Source organism: Pogona vitticeps, chromosome 2 (genome assembly GCF_051106095.1).
Source record: "Pogona vitticeps strain Pit_001003342236 chromosome 2, PviZW2.1, whole genome shotgun sequence".
NCBI classification, from domain to species: domain Eukaryota; kingdom Metazoa; phylum Chordata; class Lepidosauria; order Squamata; family Agamidae; genus Pogona; species Pogona vitticeps.
In genome coordinates, this window is record NC_135784.1 from 34,065,916 (window position 1) to 34,087,344 (window position 21,429).

The 21,429-nt window shown below is 45.6% G+C and overlaps 2 protein-coding genes across 4 annotated transcripts in view; one reads left to right on the plus strand and one right to left on the minus strand.

The window, feature by feature from the left end:
- Positions 1–1,476: 1,476 nt before the first annotated feature.
- Positions 1,477–18,994, minus strand: TADA3 (transcriptional adaptor 3). Of its 3 annotated transcripts, none has more exons than XM_020795462.3 (9): positions 18,536–18,994; positions 17,627–17,846; positions 14,590–14,840; positions 13,119–13,224; positions 9,496–9,628; positions 8,511–8,614; positions 8,184–8,293; positions 7,823–8,008; positions 1,477–5,551 (listed from the first exon to the last, which is right to left on the minus strand). In XM_020795462.3, exons 2-9 carry the CDS (start codon positions 17,831–17,833, stop codon positions 5,359–5,361), a joined length of 1,290 nt encoding a protein of 429 aa, XP_020651121.1. In that variant the 5' UTR covers positions 17,834–17,846; positions 18,536–18,994; the 3' UTR covers positions 1,477–5,358. The 3 variants fall into 3 exon arrangements, with proteins under 3 accessions (XP_020651121.1, XP_020651122.1, XP_020651120.1); XM_020795463.3 differs by lacking the exon at positions 18,536–18,994 and adding an exon at positions 18,321–18,515; XM_020795461.3 differs by lacking the exon at positions 18,536–18,994 and adding an exon at positions 18,078–18,515.
- A 71-nt stretch (positions 18,995–19,065) lies between these two features.
- Positions 19,066–21,429, plus strand: part of TTLL3 (tubulin tyrosine ligase like 3) — a 52,478-nt gene continuing 50,114 nt past the window's right edge. The window contains exons 1-2 of the mRNA XM_072987052.2: positions 19,066–19,225; positions 19,747–19,865. Of these exons, the coding sequence (XP_072843153.2) occupies positions 19,223–19,225; positions 19,747–19,865 (122 nt within the window). The 5' untranslated portion in view covers positions 19,066–19,222. The remainder of the gene's footprint in view (positions 19,226–19,746; positions 19,866–21,429) is intronic.

Consider the following 21,429-nt stretch of genomic DNA (forward strand, 5'->3'; position numbering starts at 1 on the left):
GCCGGGCGGGCTAAAGCAGCGGAACGCGCCCATTCATAAAATGCATGCATACGCGCATCTCCCCGAGCAATGAGGCGAGGGGGTAATGCAGGGGCGTTTTTCGACGCGGTGAAAATCCTGCCCTTTCTGTTCCTCCAACCTGGTTTCTGCGGGGTTTTCCCCCCCCCTTGCTCCCGAGCCTTCCCTCCCGCCGCCACTTGCCAGGGCTCCCTTGTTACGATACACAGTTATAAAAGCTCCACACGCCACTTCGACGGCATGGGGGGACTTCCCGTGTGAGGAGCAACCCGAACTTTTCTCTGCTAGGAAGCTGCACCACGCTCCCCGCCCCCCCCCCCCCGAGCTGCAGCACGACAGGTGAATTTGCATTCACGCATAGGAAGAGCCTAGATAGAGACCGTCTTCCTGCGGGAACCTCGAGCCTGCCTCCTCTTCTGAAGCCTTTTCCAGAACGCCCTTCATTAAGAAAATGCACATCCTCAGACTGCTACGGGATCCAGGGATCAGGTTCCTCTTAGTTCACTCTGAAGGCACATATTGGCAGAGCCCTAACTAGGGCAGCCGGCTTTATTCCAGGATACCAGAGAGAGAGAGAAGAGAGCTGGCGGGGCTTTGCCTCAAGGGACCAGGCAGAGCGCATCCAGCTTTGCCCCAGGGCAGCAGGCAGCGAGAGTGAGGACAATGCTCGGTCTGTCCTCATCTGGCAAAGCTAAAAGCAGCCGGGGCGGTCAGGTGGCATAAGGACACCTAACTTGCGGCAGGGAAGTCAAGTCTCACCTCCTCATTTGCAAAGACACCCCCACTGTGATTCCCAATGGCTGGGGGGGAGGGGGGACAGGACCCAAACATCCAGTGCATACAGAGGTGGAAGCATCCGGATTGAGCACTGGTCACCTTGGGCTCCACCAACTGGAGCAGGAAGTGGCCAGAAGGAGGCTGACCACACAGAGCGCTTCCCCCAGCTGCTCATGGTGAAGGCATAGTGATCCAGACTTCTAGGATTGATGGAGCCCCTTAATCTACTGCCATATGATGGGACACCAGGCCTTGAACCAAGAATGGGAGATGGTGCAAGTGTCTATGTACCATACTTCTCCCCAACCCCCTCCAGTGGATGGCAGGATTACACAGAGCTTGATAAACTGGGCCGTGGGCCAGACAGCACAAAAAGTCAGTTTATTTATACAGTATGGTAAAACTGTATTATATATACATCAGTGTGTATATTAATACACACCTCTCTCCCTCTCTCACAGACACATACTTTTGATTTGCTTTTGTAGTCCTGACAATGTTGCTGATCCCCTGTAGAGGAAGGGAGATGCTTACCAGCGCACAATCCAGCAACTCCGTCTTGTAGGACTGTATCATTTTTTTTACAAAGTTGATATGGGGGTGTATTCTGTGCTGCTTGCCCAAGTGCCAAAAAGGCAAGTTATAGCTATAGGCATTGGAGTTTATTTTGTAAAAAAAAAAAAAAAAAAAAAAGCATTATCTCTTCCCCAAATTCCAGCCTATAGTTGTGCTTGAAATTTGCAATGCCATGGTCTAAATCTGGGTCTACCTAGCTCTGCAATCCTGGCAAGAGATCAGCAGCAGCCCTCAGCCAACAGGGCAAACACTAGAAGCTGGCCTGTGAAGCAAAAAAGTGGAAGGATGGGTTAAAGCCTATTTCAGAGTAAGCCCTCTCTCACAACAAACTGCTTCCCTGCAACATACCAGTCATTATAAAGCACCGGGGGTGAGGGGGGTGGCGACTCCTAGACATTGTAGGACTCTGGCTATCAGCAACCCAGTGAATCATCAGGGATGATGACCACTGAGTTTCAACAACATCTGGAGGGCCACACATTCCCTACTTTCTCGAAGGCAACACACACCGGATCCCAAAATCTAATCAATATTGCACGGCTCAGAGAGCTGCCCACACTGACAAGACTTCTGTTGCCTTTTTATTCTGAACTTCTAAAGAGCTGTTTAGAGAGTTAATCTCCAGTGAGCTACTGTGACCTTCTGTACTTTTTTTTCCCCCCAGCCTACAATTCCCATCAGCACAGCCAACAGTGAGGACTCCTGGGTACTGTAGGCCAAAACCTCTGGAGGACCACAGTTGCCTATCCTGATGTATATGATTCTTTCTCCTTTCACTTCACCCTCACAAGACAGTACATTAAGTTAGGTTAATAGAAAGTAACTTTCACTAGGTCGTCCCACTGAGGAGCTGGTGGGGACTCTGATTCTGCAAGAGTTGCACTCTGGGTTTTAGTCTGAACTTTGAGGGATCTATGCAAGGTACTGGAACTATCTGGAGGACTGGGCTTAGTACTTTAGATCTCTCCTAGAGGTCTTAAAGCTGAAGCTGATTCACCATCCTCCAGGAAATCAGAATTCAGCACCTGTCATTTCATAGTCCCAGACCTAACCTCTAACTACTACACAAATCATACTTCATCTTCCATTTTTTGATGCAACAACACAACCCTGGACAGGAGAGGCAGAAGGCTTGGAACAATGTTCTAAAAAGCAGAAAATGTCATCTTGTTAATCATCAGGGTCACAGGCTAAGAAATTTTGTCAGTATTAAAATATCAAGATGGAACTTTATGTTGGTGGACCATTATGATGCACAAACTGCACAGTTCTGAAAACGTTTTCCCACTGCTTTTCAGTTATGTATAGGGAGCTCCCAGCAACATTTCCCCCCTCCTTCTATACCCAAGATGAAAGCATGCAAGATGAAATGCATTAAAAACATGCTCCATTAGCCTAACTCATTCCACATTAATGGTCTCTTAGCCACAGGAACTAATTTTTGGAACATTTCTTCTTTTCTACTCTCCTACACATTGCCAATAACAAAAACATTAGCTTCATGAACCATGGCAGAGTGCTCTGCTGTGCCTTAATCTTCATTTGCTCTTTCTACTATGCAAATACTGTAAATCTTACTTACTGCACTCCTTACCTTTCTCATCTCACTCCCACTACCTCTGTCTCTTGACAGAACACAAGAAAAGTTGACATTTCTTGTGCATTGATTCATTATTAAAATTTGCTTGGCAGAAAGCCATATCAAGCCAAAATCAGCTTGTCTTGAAAACTTAGAAGTCTTGATTAGCTGTAGCAAAAGGCATGCAATTTACATAGGAAGGCATTGTCTGGTAGGCTATCCTTTGAATGCCCGCTTGAGCCTTTTCCAGAGGATTAAAAAATATTATCAAAAAACACACCACTAACATCATTCTTGTAGTTATGGGTTTATTGACACTCTGGGAGAATTCTACCAAGGTGCTCAGTTGTTGCAAATCTACAACAGACCACAGCATGTGAAGAACTAATATGTTCCTTTCCCAAAGGCCAGCTTCTCGTCCTAGGTTTCTGTACTCCTCTCCCCAACACACACTTGCTTCTATTTTCTGGGTGTCCCCAAAGTCACTTCCATTTTAAGTAGAAGCCTAGGAAGCATTTATCCATCTGCTGAACAGGCACAACAGAGCAGCTCGGAAACATGCTGGTGTGTGAGGAATGGAAAAAAAAAAGGCCTGAATGGGTTTTTTAAAAAAAGAAGAGAAGAAAAAAGAAAATGCACTGTTCTAGCTGTCTTGTCAGTGTGGAGTCAAACATTGAAAAGGTGGGAAGGCTGGCAGGGGTGAAGGTGCAGCAGGCAGAATGTGTCTGGGACAAAGGCAGGAGCCAACCAGAACTGTTCCGAACACCATGTGATTGACCTGCTGCGGTGGCTGTAACGCCTGTACAATCAAGGCCCCTTGTGCTATGCCTGACCTACAGCAGGGAGGTAGCTAACAAGTGGCCCTCCAGATGTGGTTGAACTGTATCTTTCATTGGCACTAGCTAGCTTATTAAAGGGCGCAGAACTGTGGGAGCTGTAACCCAACATCAGGAACATCTGGCTTACAACACGTGCTTACCTGCCTGTCTTTCCTTCCCATTACCTCCAGCTATAAAATGTTTATACATCTTGGCCTGATATGTTGCTAGGAGATTTGTGGATTCTCTCTATTGATTCAACCCACTGGAAGCCCCTTTGGGCCACCGAGCCGAGCTTTGTTCTTCCTGTTTGAAGATCGGAGGTGTTATCGCACTGGCCAGGAGGATGGGGTTTGGGGATCCTACCTGTTTCTTTGTCCAAAAGGGAGCTGCTGTTCTCCCCCTCTCCCCAAACTCCACTGTCATGGGGCTTAGGCCAGGAAATAGTGCTTCTGTGAGCCCAGGAGTAAAAGACAGTTCGGAGAAAGTTAGAAAGTGACTCTCGATACCAATTGTTGTTATCCTCACAAATGATTCCAGGCTCCTTATAATTCTGCTACCAGTCTGCATGCAAAGATGGAGGTGATGTCAAGTCACTCGGTTCATCTCACCAAAACAACCAACTCTGTCTTGGCCACCTTCTAATATCTGCCCCTGCTGAGTGTTATCCTCAGCTTAGCCGCATTTTTCCATCAAGGATCAAATGGCCTTCCTACACTTGGTTACACAGAGGCTGACCATAATTCAGTCAGGCAAAAGAAAAAGCATGTGGTCCACCATGATCACCATATAAAGAGCTGAGTAGAACAGAAAACAAGGTGGGAAGCGTCTGGGGCTGCCTCCCAGGCTCAGAAACGCCTCCAGCCACAAGGCAGCAGTCCCACCTTTGGCACTGCTTGGACTGCCACTGGGGAAGGTTCAACAGAAGACATATACAGTATTTCCCTCTTGTGTTCAGAGCTGGACACTAAACATTCCTACTTGGACCACCTATGGGAAAGTGCAAGCACCCATGTTTCACTGGCCATTTTAACTCAAGCCTGCTCCCAGAAGTGCACAAAAAGGTCAATAAACAGTTCCCCAAGTACATATCATTCAGGCACTTAGGGATTTTTTCCCCTCCCAGATAGGACATTCATTGTGCCTGTAGCTTCTGATTGTTCACAGGAAGCAAAACAAAAGGTAAGAAGTAAGTAAATCCAAGCCACCCCTCAAGAGCAACCCCCATTTTATGCTACAGATGGGCTGTGAAAGCTGGTGTGTTATGCCACAATCCAAGGCAGGCTGCCTCCATCGCCTGGACACAGCGAGATGGGCCCTATGAATATCAAAGAGGGACTGCCACCTTTAGTGATCCAGCCCCCCCCCCCCCCATGTCACAGCAATGCCCAAGAAGAGGTGGGATGCTGCCAAGGCCCAGCCTCAATGGATCCCTGGCTACAAAATGGCCAGACAGGATGCTGGTAAGCCAATGAAAGGAGCGGCTATAGTCTTAAGTTTTCAGCAGACTCCTCCCTTAAGCCAAGCCCTACAGAGACTGAAGTTCAAACGTAGGAACGTAGACAAATGTTTTGCACCCAAAGGCCAGTATTAGCAATCAAGCAGTTTCAGGATGCTTTCACGCTCCTTCAAGCTCTTCCAAGCCTGGTCTTTCTCCTTCTTTGTTGGGGTGCGCTTCTTCTGTCGTGCTGCCATTATCTTGCGGAACGCATCCATGACTTCATTATCCGCCATTCGGACCCGTTGCCGCAGCTCCTGTCGATTCATCTCATCCTTGGCCCTCCTAAAAATGGAACAGGACAAAACCCTGGTTACACAGTTCTTGTCGTAATTTGGATAGTTTCAAATTTTTCCGTCCACACAACACATGGCTAACATTGATTAATTTGCCTCAGCAATCAGTTTATTTCATCCTTGCCGAGAAATGTACCGATCACGTATTGTTTCAGCACATGCGAATGTTACAGTTGACTTATTTCCTTTGTGAAGGGGTTGGGGTTTGGGGAGAGTTGCCTACTTCATGGGCTCTGCACTTGTACCCTTAAAAAAACCTAAAGGGATATCAATAAATTGCTAGTAGCAATCACCGCAGGCATAAATACATTGCTCAGAAGGAGACAGCTCCACTGCCCTCCTGCAGGTGAAAGAGAGCTTGAACAGAGAAAGGGACATTTCCTTCTTTGAACTGTAAAAAAAGAGTTGCATTAACATATCCTCTCTCTTATTTTTTTAACCGTGCTCTTCACAATACTTTGCAAGTCTTGTTAAACCTACTTGCTCTTCTCGCTGCAGTTCAATCGGGAAAAGAAAAATGAAAGCTGAGAACTGAGAGGGAAATTCAGGGAATATTCAGGGAAATAAGGGGACAAATGAATAAATGAGGAAAAGGAAAAGGGGAGGACAAGAAAGCTCGTACCATTTTATCAATACAGTGGTGCCATCGTTGAACGGGGCAGGGAATTCCATTGGAATGCATTAAACATGGTTTAATGCGTTCCAAATGGGCCGAATACTCACCGTTCAGCGATGCTTCTTAATGGCCGGCAGCCATTTTCGCGCCCTTCCCTCGCTTAACGAGGGCGCGAAAACGCTGCGCGCGGCCATTTTGGGCCATTTCAGGGCTTCCAGCGGCCATTTTGGCCGCCGAACAGCTGATCGTCAGGCTTCATTTTGCGAAGATCGGTAAGCGAAACGCTTACCGGTCTTCGCAAAGCGAATTTTGCCCTATTAAAAAAACATTGAGCGATCGCATTAGCGATCCCAAAAAAGGGATCGCTATGCGATTTCGTCGTTGTACGGTGCGCTCGTTAAGCAAGGCACCACTGTATATCAATTCTGCAGTTTTTTAAAAAAGTGGACAAGGGGGAGGCTGGTTGTCCCAAGAAACAGTAGAGAAAATGTATTATCGAAGGCTTTCACGGCCTTCTGATGGTTGTTGTAGGTTTTTCGGGCTGTTTGGCTGTGTTCTGAAGGTTGTTCTTCCTAACGTTTCACCAGTCTCTGTGGCCGGGATCTTCAGAGGACAGGACTTAGAACTCTGTCTGTGTTCTGGCATAGTGTGTGGGACAGTTGAGTATTTGTACCTGTGGGATCAGCTTTTTATCCTTTTCAGTAGAGAAAATGATTTGACACAAAAGTCAACAGCACTGCAGTCTGCTATAGGTTCAAATCAAAAGAAATGTAGTGATGCAGTTCAAAACAATGTAAACATTCCTGCCAATTTTTTTCAGCGGTCACACACACACATATATGTGCAAAAAGAACCCGAGTTATATCAATTTTTTTCAGCGGCCTCATATACATACACACACACACACGTATATATACATATATACACACACCTATTTGTATATATATACTGTATATATATACTGTATATGCGTGTGTGTGTGTGTGTGTGTGTGTGTGTGTGTGTGTGTGTGTGTATATATACACAAACACACACACACAGTGGTGCCCCGCATAGCGATGTTAATCCGTTCCAGGATTTGTTGAATTCGTTGCTATGCGGGGGGGGGGGAACCCATAGGAACACATTAAACTCCATTTAATGCGTTCCTATGGGGCGAAAACTCAACGCTATGCGAAGATTCCCCCATCCGGCCGCCATTTTCGCCGCCTGGTAAGCGAGGGCAGGGCGCGAAAATGGAGCGGGCGGCCATTTTTTTCTTCCATCGGCCATTTTGGAACTGCCAATCAGCTGTTTTTAGAACATCGCAATGCGAAGATCGGTAAGCAAAACACTTACCGATCACCACAATGCGATGTTTTGCCATTCAAAACGTCGCAATGCGATCGCATTAGCAATCGCAAAAAACGCATCGCTATGTGGATTCTTCGTTAAACGGTGCGCTCGTTAAGCGAGGCACCACTGTGTGTGTATATATATGGAAACCACAGAGGAATTGAGCCACTAAATCCCCATTGATTCAACAGTCTATTATAGTGGCAATTTACTATGTAAAGTAACAGGATTTTGACCAGTGCCTCCGACTGAGGGCAAGAAAGCAAATACATTAAAGCTACTGAACCCTCTCCCTTTCCGTAATCTCACCTGAGCAACTCAGCCTTTTTGTTCCGGTTGTGCATGCTCAGGGCTTTCAGCTCAGCCTGCCTCTTCCGCAGTTCAGCTAACACTTCATCCTCCGAGTCCTCCGCAGGCCGGTCCTCTGACTCGAGCAGGCCTTGAGCAATCAGTTCTTCTTTGATACGTCCTTCCAGAGACTTGGTGTGGGGCACGCTAGAGAAGGGAAGTCAAGAGAAGCAACCCGATGGCAAAGCTCGGCACTCGATGTGGTCAGTCTTAGACACGCCTCGCCCTACCCCAAGATACCATGCGGGGAATTTTTCAAAAATAAAGTGATAAACGGACAAAAGACTGATTTCATTCACTGCAAACACAAATGGAGGCTCACCTGAAGGGCTTGTTCTGGCTGCGAGGGGACGTGCTGGCACCGTCCGCTGTAGAATCCTTGCCTGCTATCTCAGGGATCGGTGAATCATCAATAGGGGAGATTATGTTCTCCTACACAGTGAGGAGGAAAGGAGAGGCTTAGGGATGAAAGCAGCCACCTGCTGCCCTCCTATAGGGGTTTCAAACCTCATTGCCCATGATCAGAAATGCTGGGAGGTCCAAAGTATCTCCAGGATCCAAAGCTGCCTACCCCAGCTTAGAAAGCCTGATCTTTATACCCTGCCTCTGAGAAACCAGACCCAACTAGACCTGCATATCCAATGCTTACTTCTACAAGCGCCTGCAGGAGACGCTGGGTCAGAGGTCCAAAGGGGCAGCCATCCTCAGGCTGTTCGTGCTGGGATTCCGACTTCTTCAGCAAAGCATCAACATCTGGAGAGAAGGGAATGAAGCACTAGGGTAGAAAAGCATGGCGGCATTTGACGAAATGGCAACACTAAAGAAAATGGCCAGCCATGCTCACGAGTTATATGGTAGGAGAACTGGGAATTCTGATCACACTACTTCAAGGTGAAGGAAGCGAACCCCCTGGGCGCATGATAAAGGAAAAGTCTTCCATCAATTTGAGCATGGTCAGTCTTTCAGGCAAAGCTGAGCAAGCACAGCAGCAAAAAAACAACAGTGTTTGCTTCCCCCAGAGGCTCTTGTACTGCAATTCCCATAATCTCTCTCCAGTTCATGCCTACTAGCGCAGATGGGAGTGGCAGTGGGTGGCCACAGGTTCTCTACTCATGCTTTTAGGAGCCACCAGCCAATACATGTCCATTCCTAACCTTTTATATCTCAAAATGCATACAGTGGACCCTTGACTTACAGACGGCTTGACTTACAGACTTTTTGAGTTACAGACTTCTCTGGCCGCAAAATTTACGTTTGACTTGCAGACTGAGATTTGACTTACAGACCAGAAAAAAACCAAAATGGAACAAAAACGGCCTGTTACGGGATTAATCGGTTTTCAATGCACTGTAGGTCAATGGAGACTTGACTTATAGACTTTTTGACTTGAGAACCGCCTTCCAATACGGATTAAGTTCTCAAGTCAAGACCCCACTGTAACTGCAGATTTAAACATGTAGCCTCACTTACAAAAAGCAAGGGTGGGAAAGAGAGGCCCATCAGATCTTGAACTGCAACTCTGGTAGCCTTTCCCGATATAAAGCATGGGCTGGATCGGTGAGCTACAGAAAAAGATGGAACTCGCTTTTGGTTTGTCTACTCTGAAAGAAATTCCATGGAGAAGCGGGAGATACCTTTTGTATCCAGTTCTGCCAAAATGCCCTTCTTCTTGTCAGCAGTAGCTGCAGCCCGAGCCCCATCCTTCTGTTCCTCTAACATGTCTTCCTGGGCCCAGCGTTGAGAGTAATGCTTCCCCAGGGGTGGGATCTAGAAAGGCAGAACAACACTGAATTAACATGCAACAGTTCAGAAGGTGAGCAGAGCATTCAAGAAAAGGTCCCAATTCTGCCTCAGTCCTTATTAGGACTATATTGTCCTCCTCTTTTTTAAGATCCAGCTGTAACGTGGATCACACCAATGGATCTCTTGCTTTTTCTCTCTCCTTTCATCTCCCTTTATGCTTCCTCTGTTTCAACTGAACAAAATAATGAAAGGAGAAAAAATATGTCAGTTTTGCTTTCCCTGCCCCCTCCGCATTTTAACATTTTATTCCTCAAGTTTGTTCTATCCTATTATTTCAGGAATTCTCTTTTTTAAAAAAAAAGACTCGAAAGGAAATCCTCTCTCATGTGCTCTGGCTAAATTAAACAGGACTCATTATCCCTAGATAACGAGGAATGCGTTGTTATCTGCTTGCCAGATGTTACAGCAGAGAAGCCTCTCACCATAAAATAGCAGTAACTGTTATTCAAGATTAATGTACAGTACGTAGTTGCATACTCAGTGATCCACACCCAAACTTTGAAGAATGAACACTGAAAGCCCTAGGCCTGAAGGGACAAATCTCTCAGCTTCAGTTCTATCTACGTTTGAATTTCTTTCTATTCCAAATACAGTATGTGAATTATTCCCTCAATAGGTCCAGCACCTTCCCTTTCCTGCCTGCTGTGATATTCTCCTCAGCTTGTTCCAAGCAACTAAAATGGCCAGGTCACTCAAAGCAGTGATAATGGGTAGAAGGAAGGTTGTTCTCTCTGCATGCAGAACAATGCTCTCTTGTCTCCAAAGAGAGCAGTCGCTGTCTGGATGGCCAGCCGGTGCTCAAATGAGAGACAGGTACAAAATGGGTGTGGAGGTAAGAACGACCTGCTGAAGAAAGCCAGGATGTCATGCATGGCAGTAGAGTCTGAGGTCTATTCAGCATACGCTTTGTGTCTGAAAAAGTAGACTCTGATCTATCAAAACTCACACAGAAACACATCTGTTACTAATTAAAGAACCCACACTATTTTTTTTAAAAGTCCCTTTAATTTAACCAACATGCTAAGACAGGCTCACAGGACCTGCTTTATAAAAGAGGACTGGAGCTGCTCCACTCTCATCTTGCTACATTACCAAAATAATGGTAATTCTTTTTAAATGTTTATTACTAGCAAATTTCACCAGCTTCATTTCAACCTGGGCATGTTCGGCTTAAGTGAGAATCAGTTACCAGGTAGATTTCCGCTCTCAGACACTTAAACAAGAGGAAGACCACTGTGGGCCACGTTTTTGTGGCATGCAAGAACGAACTTCCTGCCAGCTGGTGCAAAGAATAAAAGCCAGTGCTGTCCTATTTTTGTGGCTATTTTCACTCAGGGTGGGGGTGGGTCCAGAAAAAAAAATGGAAGTAGCTGTCCAGACACTTCTGTGTGTTCTTCTTTCTTTCATATTCAGCAATTTCTAATTACTTGGGGGCCTTCTGTGTGGCCCAGGATATGTCCATGAGGCAAAAATCTGGCCAAAGTCTTTCCAAAGTTGCCCACTCCTACTCTAAACAACAACTTTTAGAAAACACTTTGAGTTATCAAAACTAACAAAATGTCTGAAAGTGTTTAAAATCTTAACAGGCCAAGGTGGTGTCTGAACCCAGTCTGACCTCTAAGATCCCTTACTCAGTGTTTTTGTGGTTCTACAAGCCATCCCAGCACTCCCATCCCACCAGACAGTGAAAAAAAAGCAAAGAATAAAATAGAAAAGAAGAAGGGTTTTAATTTATTGTGACATAATCCACCCCTCTTAACTGCATAGTTCTCAGTATGCTGAAGAACATAAAACCAAAGATCAGAACAAATTAATGATAAAATAGCAGAAGATAAACTAACACAGAAAAATATCAAGAAGAGAAAGTAAATATAGTGCAACACATTAAGAAACTGAGATAAAATGACTAGCTGAGGGGAGAAAAAAATACAGTACTGAGGTGCTAAAAAAAACCAGAAGCTTATCTTCATCTTATCTACGTTATCCAGATAGTGTGGCTGCTGATTTTGAGCCAGACATTCTGGAGAGTGAAGTCAAGTGGGCCTTAGAAAGCATGGCTAACAACAAGGCCAGTGGAGGTGATGGCATTCCAGTTGAACTATTTAATGGATTTGCGAAGGCTTTCATGACCAGGATCTAATAGTTGTTGTGGGTTTTTTGGGCTCTTTGGCCATGTTCTGAAGGTTGTTCTTCCTAATGTTTTGCCAGTCTCTGTGGCCGGCATCTTCAGAGGACAGCACTACCAGAGCACTCTGATGGCAGAAAGTGAGGAGGAATTAAAGAACCTTGTAATGAGGGTGAAAGAGGAGAGTGCAAAAAACGGTCTTAAACTCAACATCAAAAAAACTAAGATCATGGCCACTGGTCCCATCACTTCCTGGGAAATAGAAGGGGAAGATATGGAGGCAGTGACAGATTTTACTTTCTTGGGCTCCATGATCACTGCAGATGGTGACAGCAGCCACGAAATTAAGACATGCCTGCTTCTTGGGAGGAAAGCAATGAAAAACCTAGACAGCATCCTAAAAAGCAGAGACATCAACTTGCCGACAAAGGCCCAAATAGTCAAAGGTATGGTTTTTCCAGTAGCAATGTATGGAAATGAGAGCTGGACCATAAAGAAAGCTGAACACCGAAGAATTGATGCTTTTGAATTGTGGTGCTGGAGGAGGTTCTTGAGAGTCCCCTGGACTGCAAGAAGAACAAACCTAACCATTTTGAAAGAAGTCAACCCTGAGTGCTCACTGGAAGGACAGATCCTGAAGCTGAGGCTCCAATACTTTGGCCATCTCATGAGAAGAGAGGACACCCTGGAAAAGACCTTGATGTTAGAAAAGTGTGAAGGCAAGAGGAGAAGGGGACGACAGAGGATGAGATGGATGGAGAGTGTCATCAAAGCTACCAACATGAATTTGACCAAACTCCGGGAGGTAGTGGACGACAGGAGGGCCTGGCGTGCTCTGGTCCATGGGATCACGAAGAGTCGGACACGACTTAATGACTAAACAACAACAACAACAAGCCACATGCCCAGTCTGACAACAGCTCCATGTCTAGTGGCAGCCAAGCCTGGAAGTTGAGCAAAGGATGAGCAAGAAGTTGTATACAGATAGTTTGCAGAGTTCAGATAGGACAATGGTTACATCGTGCCATTATGATTGGCCCAAGGAAAGGCAATTAAGCAAGCCCTCCAGCACCTGTGAGAACGAAGAAGAATGGGTAGCAGCTCCTCCCAGAAGCAGCTGTGACGTTCCAGGAGAGTGTGCTCTACTACTGCAGAAACATCCAACAGCTTAGCAACTTTGGGGAGGGGCATTCCCCCCCCCCCCAGTCACAAAAGCATCAAAGAAACACAGCCACAGTTAGACAAAATGGCTGGGAGGTGGGAAGCAAGAAACCTAAGCCCGGAACTTGTCAGCAGGGGACACTGGTTTCTATCACGATCCTTTTTTACCTTGTAGTGTTCAGCTTCGTCTTCCGGGGGCTTGAGGAGCTCTTCTAGAGTACGTAGTTCCTCGTTAGTGAGGTCAGAACAATATGGCTCCACAGAGGCCCAGAATCTGAAACCAAAAAAACAACACAGCAGCACTGAAAAGCCAGCAAAACTGTAGGCAGGACTTATTTGCTCGGAAAGGCAACGAGACTTTATTAAGGTTTGGTGGGCACATCGAGAGGCCATGGGGAAAGGCAGAGTTGCTTATAAGTGCCTGTTCTCTTCACGCGCTGCAAACATTGAGTGGCTGCTTCCAGAGGTAGAAGGCCCTGCCAAGGAAAACTAGGCTGCCCCTTCGCCACTGTCCTCCTGCCAGCAGGCCCAGACACTTCTCTTCAGACAAACTTTGAGCAACTGACTGGCTCCTGAGAAAAAAAGGTTTTAAAAAAATTGCTGAGAAATATCTTTTAAAGTCGTTTATAAACAGCTTCTTCACTCTACTCCTTTTAAAATTATGATCCATTTAATTATGGTTTAGTTTTTTGTCTGTTTTCATCTCTACCTGCCTTTATCAGGAAAATCTAGATATCCACAAGGGATTGGTTCCAAGCCGCCGCAGATACTGAAAAAACTGAATAACGGACCTTATAGATAGCTTTGTCTCGGGCTGCATCTAGTAGCCGGTTGTAGTAATGACATCATTCTTTAATTTAATATTTTCAATATTTTCAAACCATGGATAAGTGAAACTGCAGATAACAATCCCACGGATGCAGGGGTCGTACTGCACCTGTTTTTAAGTTTCTTGTGAGAGTCCCAGTCCTGGAGGAAGGTGGGATAAAAGTCATTTAAACAGACCTGTGAATAATGATAACCACAGGATATTGATCATCCCAGCTAACTAACCTCTCCAAGATGGTGAGGATGAGGGTCTATGTTTGACACCCTTGCACACTAGAAATTCAAGAAGGATGGTTTGTTCTATAAAGTGATACACATATTCCTGCTCCCTTGTCTTATTTTTTTCCCTCAAGGTAAACCCAAAATTAAGGTGTGTTATACTGAAGTAGCTCTGGATATAAGCAGGTCCCAAGAGAATACACAAGGGACATAGACTCTCAGGAGTAATACATTCAGTGTCATGAACAAACCGTGAGGAAGGCTAAAGCCAAATGTGGGTGAGGCCTGTCCTTTTGTCCATTTCTGACATCTTTTTCTCTCTCTGTCTCTTCCCCCAATGAACTATTGGAAGAGGGATAGATCCCTCTTATCAGAAGTTAGAACAGGTTGGACATGGTGTGTGCGGGGGGAGCTTTCAAAACTAGTCTGAGGGTCACATTGAACTCGACTCTGGATCGCACGTAGCCCAAGAATAATATTGGTTCAACCTTACTGTAAGGACTGCAGAGAGAATGTACACATTTCACAATACGATGGTTGCCTATGAGCACAAGAACATAAATAGGACCATGGAACTCTTTCTCCTACGTACCTATTGGGAGCATCATTTTTAGGAATACGGGGCACATCAATTGGGTCATCTGGAAATTCATATTCTTGGATTTTCGGTTGTAAGTTCTTGGATTTGGGCCGGCCAGGTCCCTGCCCAGTGCTGTGGCCTCCTTTCCCTTCCAGCTTCTGCTTCTTAGGCTTGCCATGTTTAATAGGAGTGCCCACTTCATGCTCCTTGCCCAGCTTCAAAAACCGCCTGTCTCCTTTCTTGTCTTGCCAGTCTGTCAGAATCTGGGAAAAGAAATAAAACCAGAAGATTTGTCCAAGATGATCACTGCTCTAGAACTATGGCAAGAATCCTTGGCGCCCACTACTTCAGGGGAAAATGAAAACATCAGGGTGCTAAATGAAGGTTCCCAAAATATGGGTGGGTGATTGCTGTTTAACACCTCACAAGATCCAATTCACATCAAGAAGCATCGTCTTCTCAGCCTATGTTACACCGAACCTCTTGAGAGACTGCCTTATTAATTTCTATACATTTATAGAGACGGGATCAGAGGAGCTTAGCAGGCACATGGAAAAGTATTGGTTTGAGGCTTTTTCACTAAGGATGCACATTTGGTTTTGGAATTATTTTATTCACCACATAATGTCACATTTGGATAGTCCTGAATTTTTCCAAATCTAAATCCGATAGTTCGAAGTAACTTTAATAATAATTCTTAATATTTGAAATCCTATTTATTCCTATAGGTCAGAAACCAAAAAGCTAGGTTTATGCTTGCTAGGGGAAAAACTAAAAATGAAACTCATTCCTCAGGCATCCTGGAGTGATTTCTTAGGGAATGAAACTTAAGGACACTTTGGCACCAATGGCAGCAGGCACAGAGAACTCAGTGACTCCTGATTGGGGTTGTCATGGGTTTCCACAGGGAGGGGGGTGGGCATAGAGCAAAACTTGTCAATAATGTCTGTCCGCACCAATGAAATCTAGAAGAAGGCATGGACACCAGAAAGTATTTTTTTTCACATTGATTCTTTCCAACTGAAAGGTAGGCATAGTTAAAGGTTTCCCTTGACATTTAGTCCCGTCGTGTCCAACTCTATGGCGCAGTGTTCATCCCCATTTCCAAGCCGCAGAGCCAGCGTTTGTCCAAAAACAAATTCCATGGCCACGTGGCCAGCGCGACTAGACAGGGAATGCCGTTACCTTCCCACTTAGGTGGTACCTATTTATCTACTCACATTTTTACATACTTTCAAACTGCTAAGTTGGCATCAGCTGGGACAAGCGACAGCTCACTCCATCTCATGGATTCGATCTTATGACAGCTGGTCTTCTGACCTTGCAGCATAGAGACTTCTGCGGTTTAACCCGCAGCGCCACCACATCCCTTGTGAAAGGTAGGCATAGCCGCTTATAAATCCTCTGAACACTTGCTGTTAGGAAATGCTCCACTGAAAGCCTGCACTGCAGCAGTTTCCTCTAAGTCTTTTTCTTAATACTCAACTTATATTTTCATTCTCTACATCTCATTGTATATTGCTAACTTAATAAATTTAGGAATAAGATTTAGGATTTGTAGATTCATAGATTAATACATTATAAACCAACAGGGAAATATTAGGTTTAACCCCTGTTGGGGTATATCAGGTAGGAAAGTAAGATTTAGTTATATGTAGGCAGCTGTATTAAGTTAATAGATGTTGTGTCTGCATGTGTGCTTGTGTGGTTTTCATTAGAAGGTTTGTGTTCTGCTGTAGCAAAATCAGATACAGTTATTTGGGTGGAGTCAGCATGCAGCATGAAATGTGGGTGTGATGGAAGTAGGCACTTGGGGAAGGCTGCTGGAATGCCTTCTACTGAGCTTCTACTAGGAGGAATAGGAGAGGGGGAAGGGAAAATGTGCTAATGTGGCAGAGAAGTCTCTGCTTCAAAGTGAGACAGGTATGAGTGAACTACAGACATGCTCCAATGGCATCAGAGGGCAGAAGTTTAGCCCCCAGCCCAGGGAAGCAGAGAGGTAGATGGGCAAATAACAACAAGTGGGAAGCAGCAAATGCCAGGCCCATACCACGAATAAGTTCCAGGATACCTTGGAAGAATAGGAAAAGGTGATTTGCAAATGTAAAAATGCCGGGATTACTTGGGTGTCTAGGGGAGATGATAGCCCTAGATGACCAGCCATTCTCTCTCGTGAATACTCAAAAGAACACTGGTTTCCACAAGTTTATAGCAGAACTGGCACCCCATTACCAATCGCTATCCCGAACAACCCTTTGCAACAGGGTGGTGCCAGATTTATATTGCTGTGTCAGACAACTGGCACAGCAGTAGCTGGACAGGGCACAGGTGATATATTTTAAAAGTGACATCTGTTTGTCACAGATGATGGGCAAACATGGATGCAGTCACACAAGCTGAAAAGATGAAACAGGTGCAGTGCATGGCCCATATTTTCAATCAAGTAGCTCAGGGTGCTTTGTGGACAGTATGCAAGACACATGCATAGAATGGAGTAGACCAGGCAGGACATTTTCACCACAGTGTCCAGGACAGTGAGCTGTTGCAGCAGAGGCAAGAAAAACTGGGATTGCCACTGCACCGAAATGAGGAGCCATACTTCCCACAGAAAATGTAAAGGCATTATTTAATCAGATCCCCCCCCAACCTTATGCATCTGATTGATTTTTCAAGATCTACATGAGTTAAGTATTCCAGTCCATAATGGCCTCCCAGCTGACCACACACAGCTAGTAGATGTGACCACAAGACTACATGGGCTGCGCCATCTATGTGTCAGGCCTATAAAATTAATAGAAAATCTTGCTTGACCCTTGACTTCTGTAGGAACAATTCCTGCTTTATCAATTGTTTGTCCCATAGGAGGGAAAGTTATCCAGAAAACATAAGCTAAAGCATTCCCATTCAGAACTGCTGGATAGCTGACGAAGCCAGAGGTTGAGAGTTCAATTCCCCAATGTGTCTCCTTGACAGGGGCTGGACTCAGTGACCCATAGGGTCACTTCCAGCTCTGCAGTTCTAAAATTATTATTACAGATTACCATCTAACCTGAGTCTCGGTCTCCAACACTCGAAGTCGGCGACTAGCAGAAGACAGCAGTGTTTCAAGCTCCAGTTGCAAGGTGTCCAGTTCTTCAATACCAATACCATCATCTTCAGAACGGGCCAGTACAGCTGTGTAGCGGGGGCACACCTTGAGGTGATCCACAGACTTAAAATCATGGAACTGAAGAGGACAGTCCTTTAGCTCAGACATGATGCAACTGGGTCTGTGGAAAGGAAAAGCAACACAAATGCCAGGTGTAACAGATGCAAGCAAAAGAAATACAATGCCTGCCCAAGATAGTTAAATGGAAAAGTGACAACTACCCAGGGATGGGCTGAGATGAAGTAGAAATCAGACAAATTAGCCCAGAAGAGATCTTACTAATTAAAAAAAAGAGAGACAAGAGAGCTGATCAAAGTAAAGAAACTTGCAAAAATATGAATGCAGGTCTTACTGAAATGAAGAACAAGACAAAGGCATCCAGTACCGAGGAGCAACAGCTGGGTTTAAAAGGGATGGGAACGATGAAGCTGCTATGTGACAAAAGGAAAGAGAAGACACGGGATGCAAGAGAAGAGGGTTGGAGGCAGATATGAATGGAGCACATCGACAGGGGCATTTGCGGGGACTGGCTTTACAGGGTTAGCCGGCTTTACCAACAAGGGAACACGAAACGAGGAAAAAAAAAAGGACGTGCCTCGGGAGGAGGTGGGGAGGCAGCTGCTTTTAGGAAGGAAAAAAAATGAAGAGGTGGAAACACTGAGGATTCTCCACGACCAAGAAAGAGATGAATGAAAAAAAAGGGGGGACGGGGAGATGGATTGTGCCAGGAGGGGGCGCTGGAAGGAGGAGGGGGAAAAAAATGACTGGGGCTGTTTCCGGTTCCAGGGGCACCTTCCGGGTTACACCCACCGTGAGCGCGCAGGGAAGGGAAGCACCCCCCTCCCCCCCACGCCGCTGAGAGAGCGCGAGCAGACGGGCCACTCGACGACCACGGAAAAAATGGGGGGGGTATACAAAAATGAGCTCGCCCGCCGACCGCTTCCTCCAGTTCCACAGAATTCCCTTCCGGCCTCTCCCTTCAGAAGGAGCCGCGCCCTCCCATTGGCTTAACGCCCCTCGCTCTTGCCCCGCCTCTATTGGCTGAGCGCCAGGTTCTGTGGGTGGTGCAAGTTCGGGTTTTTTTTCTTCTTCTTCTTCTCCCCACCACCTTATTCTCCCGCTAATTGGTTGCGGTTTCTTAGGTCCCGCCCACGGGCTCTCTTGTTCCCAAATATGGAGGCAGGGAGGCTGGGTTGTACCAACTCAGAAATGGAGGGGGTGGTGGCTGGCAGGAGCAGATTAGAGAAACCAAGTCCGTGCACGAGGATGATTGCAATCCTTTCGGTGTTTTACTTGGAAAGCTTTCTCTCCCTTTTGTATTAACTGGGACGGAGTAGAAGCACCTATGGCAGGATATTGTCCCCCCCATTCCAGGGCCCTTTGGATCAGTCCATATTTTCCGGAAGTGGAGGATCTATTTTCCTTTGGCGGCGGCAGCTTCCGTTTCCGCTCTCGGGACCAAGCTCTCAGGCTGTCGCCGCAACTGCTTTTGCTGCAATGGTGAGGGGGTTGGGGCGGGGGCGGCAGGCGGCTGTTGCGAGGGGACGTCTTTGGGCCGAGTTGGGAAGGGAGGAGAGAAGGCCCAGACGTTAAAGCTGGGTTTTTTGGGGGGAGGTTGCGGGAAGAGCAGGATGTGTCCAGCAGGGCAGAGCCAAGGTTGGGAAGGTGAGGCTGGTTCAAAGAGGAAGAGAGGATGTTAAGGTGGTTGCGTGGGGTGTCCGTAGACGTTAGCAAGCATGAAAAGGAAGGAGACGGGGAGAGAGATGCTGTGAAGATATTTCACGTAGTGTCAGTCCAGATCGAGGGAACGGACGAGGGAAGAGGCTGTTGGGTCTTTTCCCACCTCAAAAGGGTTGAGAAAAGGCACCGCCTTCTGGACCGATGGCTACTGCTCACTGGAGATCTTACTGATGGCCTTGTGATCCCATCTTGCAGCGAGGAGGATGCGAGCTAGACCCTGGGCTTCTGGTCTTGTTGATAGAATTTGTCATGCCTGTCATGTCTGGTTTCTTTCCTTACAGACCGCCACCCTCCGCCCCTATCTCAATGCTGTGCGTGCTACTCTGCAGGCCGCCCTGTGCCTGGAGAACTTTTCGTCCCAAGTGGTAGAACGGCACAACAAGCCGGAGGTTGAAGTCAGGTGTGTGTGTGTGGGAAGAAAAAATATGGAACCGTTTTATGCTTTATATGCCTGAGATCTGGAAGTTTTCGGGCGTAGCCTTGTTCAGTTTTCCACCTAAAGTTGATGGATTGCCTTAGACTGACACTTTAAAAATGGTTTAAATGTTGAACAACAGGAAGAAGACTAAATGACAGTTACAGGGGAGGTGCAATAAAAAGGTAACTGCTGGATAGTTCAGTTGGTTTAGGCATCTGGCTGCAGAGCCAGAGTTTCCCACTGTGTCTCCTTGTCAGGAGCTGGGCTTGGTGCTCCATAGGGTCCCTTCCAGCTCTGCCATTCTATAATGATGATGTGCAAGAATCTCTTTGCAGATACAACACATGGGAAAGAATGGGGAGTAAAAAAAATATTTAAAGGTAGGAAAAAATTGTACTGCAAAACCATGGAAGAATTGAATGGGATACATCAAAAGTGTTATGGAGGTTAGAGAAAGGGAGACTCATGTAGAGCTAGAGAGAATCCCAAGGGACGTTGAGCCCAACCTTCCATCTATATGGAAAATTGACAGTTGCAACATTCTTAACATATAACTGTCTAGCCTTTTCTTAAAAGTATCCGGTGTAGGAGAGTTCCCCACCTTCCCAGATAGTCTAATCTACTGTTGAGGACTTCTTCCATGAACTTGTTCCAAAGTATCCACATCATAAGAACTTCCAAAACTCTAAGTTGTTATTTGTTAAGAGTTCACCGACAGTAAAAAAACATATTTTCTCTTTTCCCATGTTCTCTGGAGTTTCTCGTAGACTTTTCTGCATCAGCAGTAGTGACCTTCTAAAGATTTTAACTTTTTAATCATTTTTTCCTTTATTGCATGAATCTAATATGTCTTTTCTAGCTGTTGCATAAATCTAATAAACCATGCTTTGTCCAGGGCAGAGGGGAGAAATGAGGTTCAGCGCAGCTGTAAAACGATGCTCATTGATTAAAATAAGTATCTTAATTTCACAATACTAGCAGTGACTGACTAGGAAAGATATTTGGGGTTATGAGTGGTTATATAAGTGAAAGCATGGTCTTTGCATGCAGTAGTAATATTCATGCTTCATGTTATTAGCAAAGAGGATTGTACAAAGTAACCAGTAATGGAATGATTTTAGTTATGACAACATTTGGGTTGTTGTCTATACTGTAGTTTTTCTGTCTTAAGTTAGAAAAAATATCATAGGACCAGAAAAGTTGTGTAAAGGGGCAACTAAAATATTTAACAGACCTTCAGTGCAGGAAAAAGCAACAGTGTTAGACTTCAAGATTACCTGAAGATGCTAATTGGCAATGTATTCAGAATAGACAAAAGGAAGTATGTCATATAATGTGAATGATTTTATCAGTTGGGTCTCACAAGTAACAACCACTAGAGGTGTGTGGTTCTAGTCTCTTCCCCCCCCCCCTTTTCTTTTTCTTTTTTCTTTTGCAGGGCTCCAATTCCTAGAGTTCTCCATAAATTCCACAGGCAATTCTAGGAATTCCTGCCCACAGACAGACTTGGAACAGGGCTTCTCTAGACTGTCTCTGACCTACTTCC

Coding starts and splice junctions, on each gene's coding strand:
- TADA3 (XM_020795461.3), bottom strand. CDS start 18,103: ATGCCTTTGTCTTGTTCTTCATTTCA. Junction 8,615..9,495: donor GGCAGAACTGGATACAAAAG/GTATCTCCCGCT, acceptor CCTTCTCTCCAG/ATGTTGATGCTTTGCTGAAG. Junction 8,294..8,510: donor TCCTGCAGGCGCTTGTAGAA/GTAAGCATTGGA, acceptor CTCACTGTGTAG/GAGAACATAATCTCCCCTAT.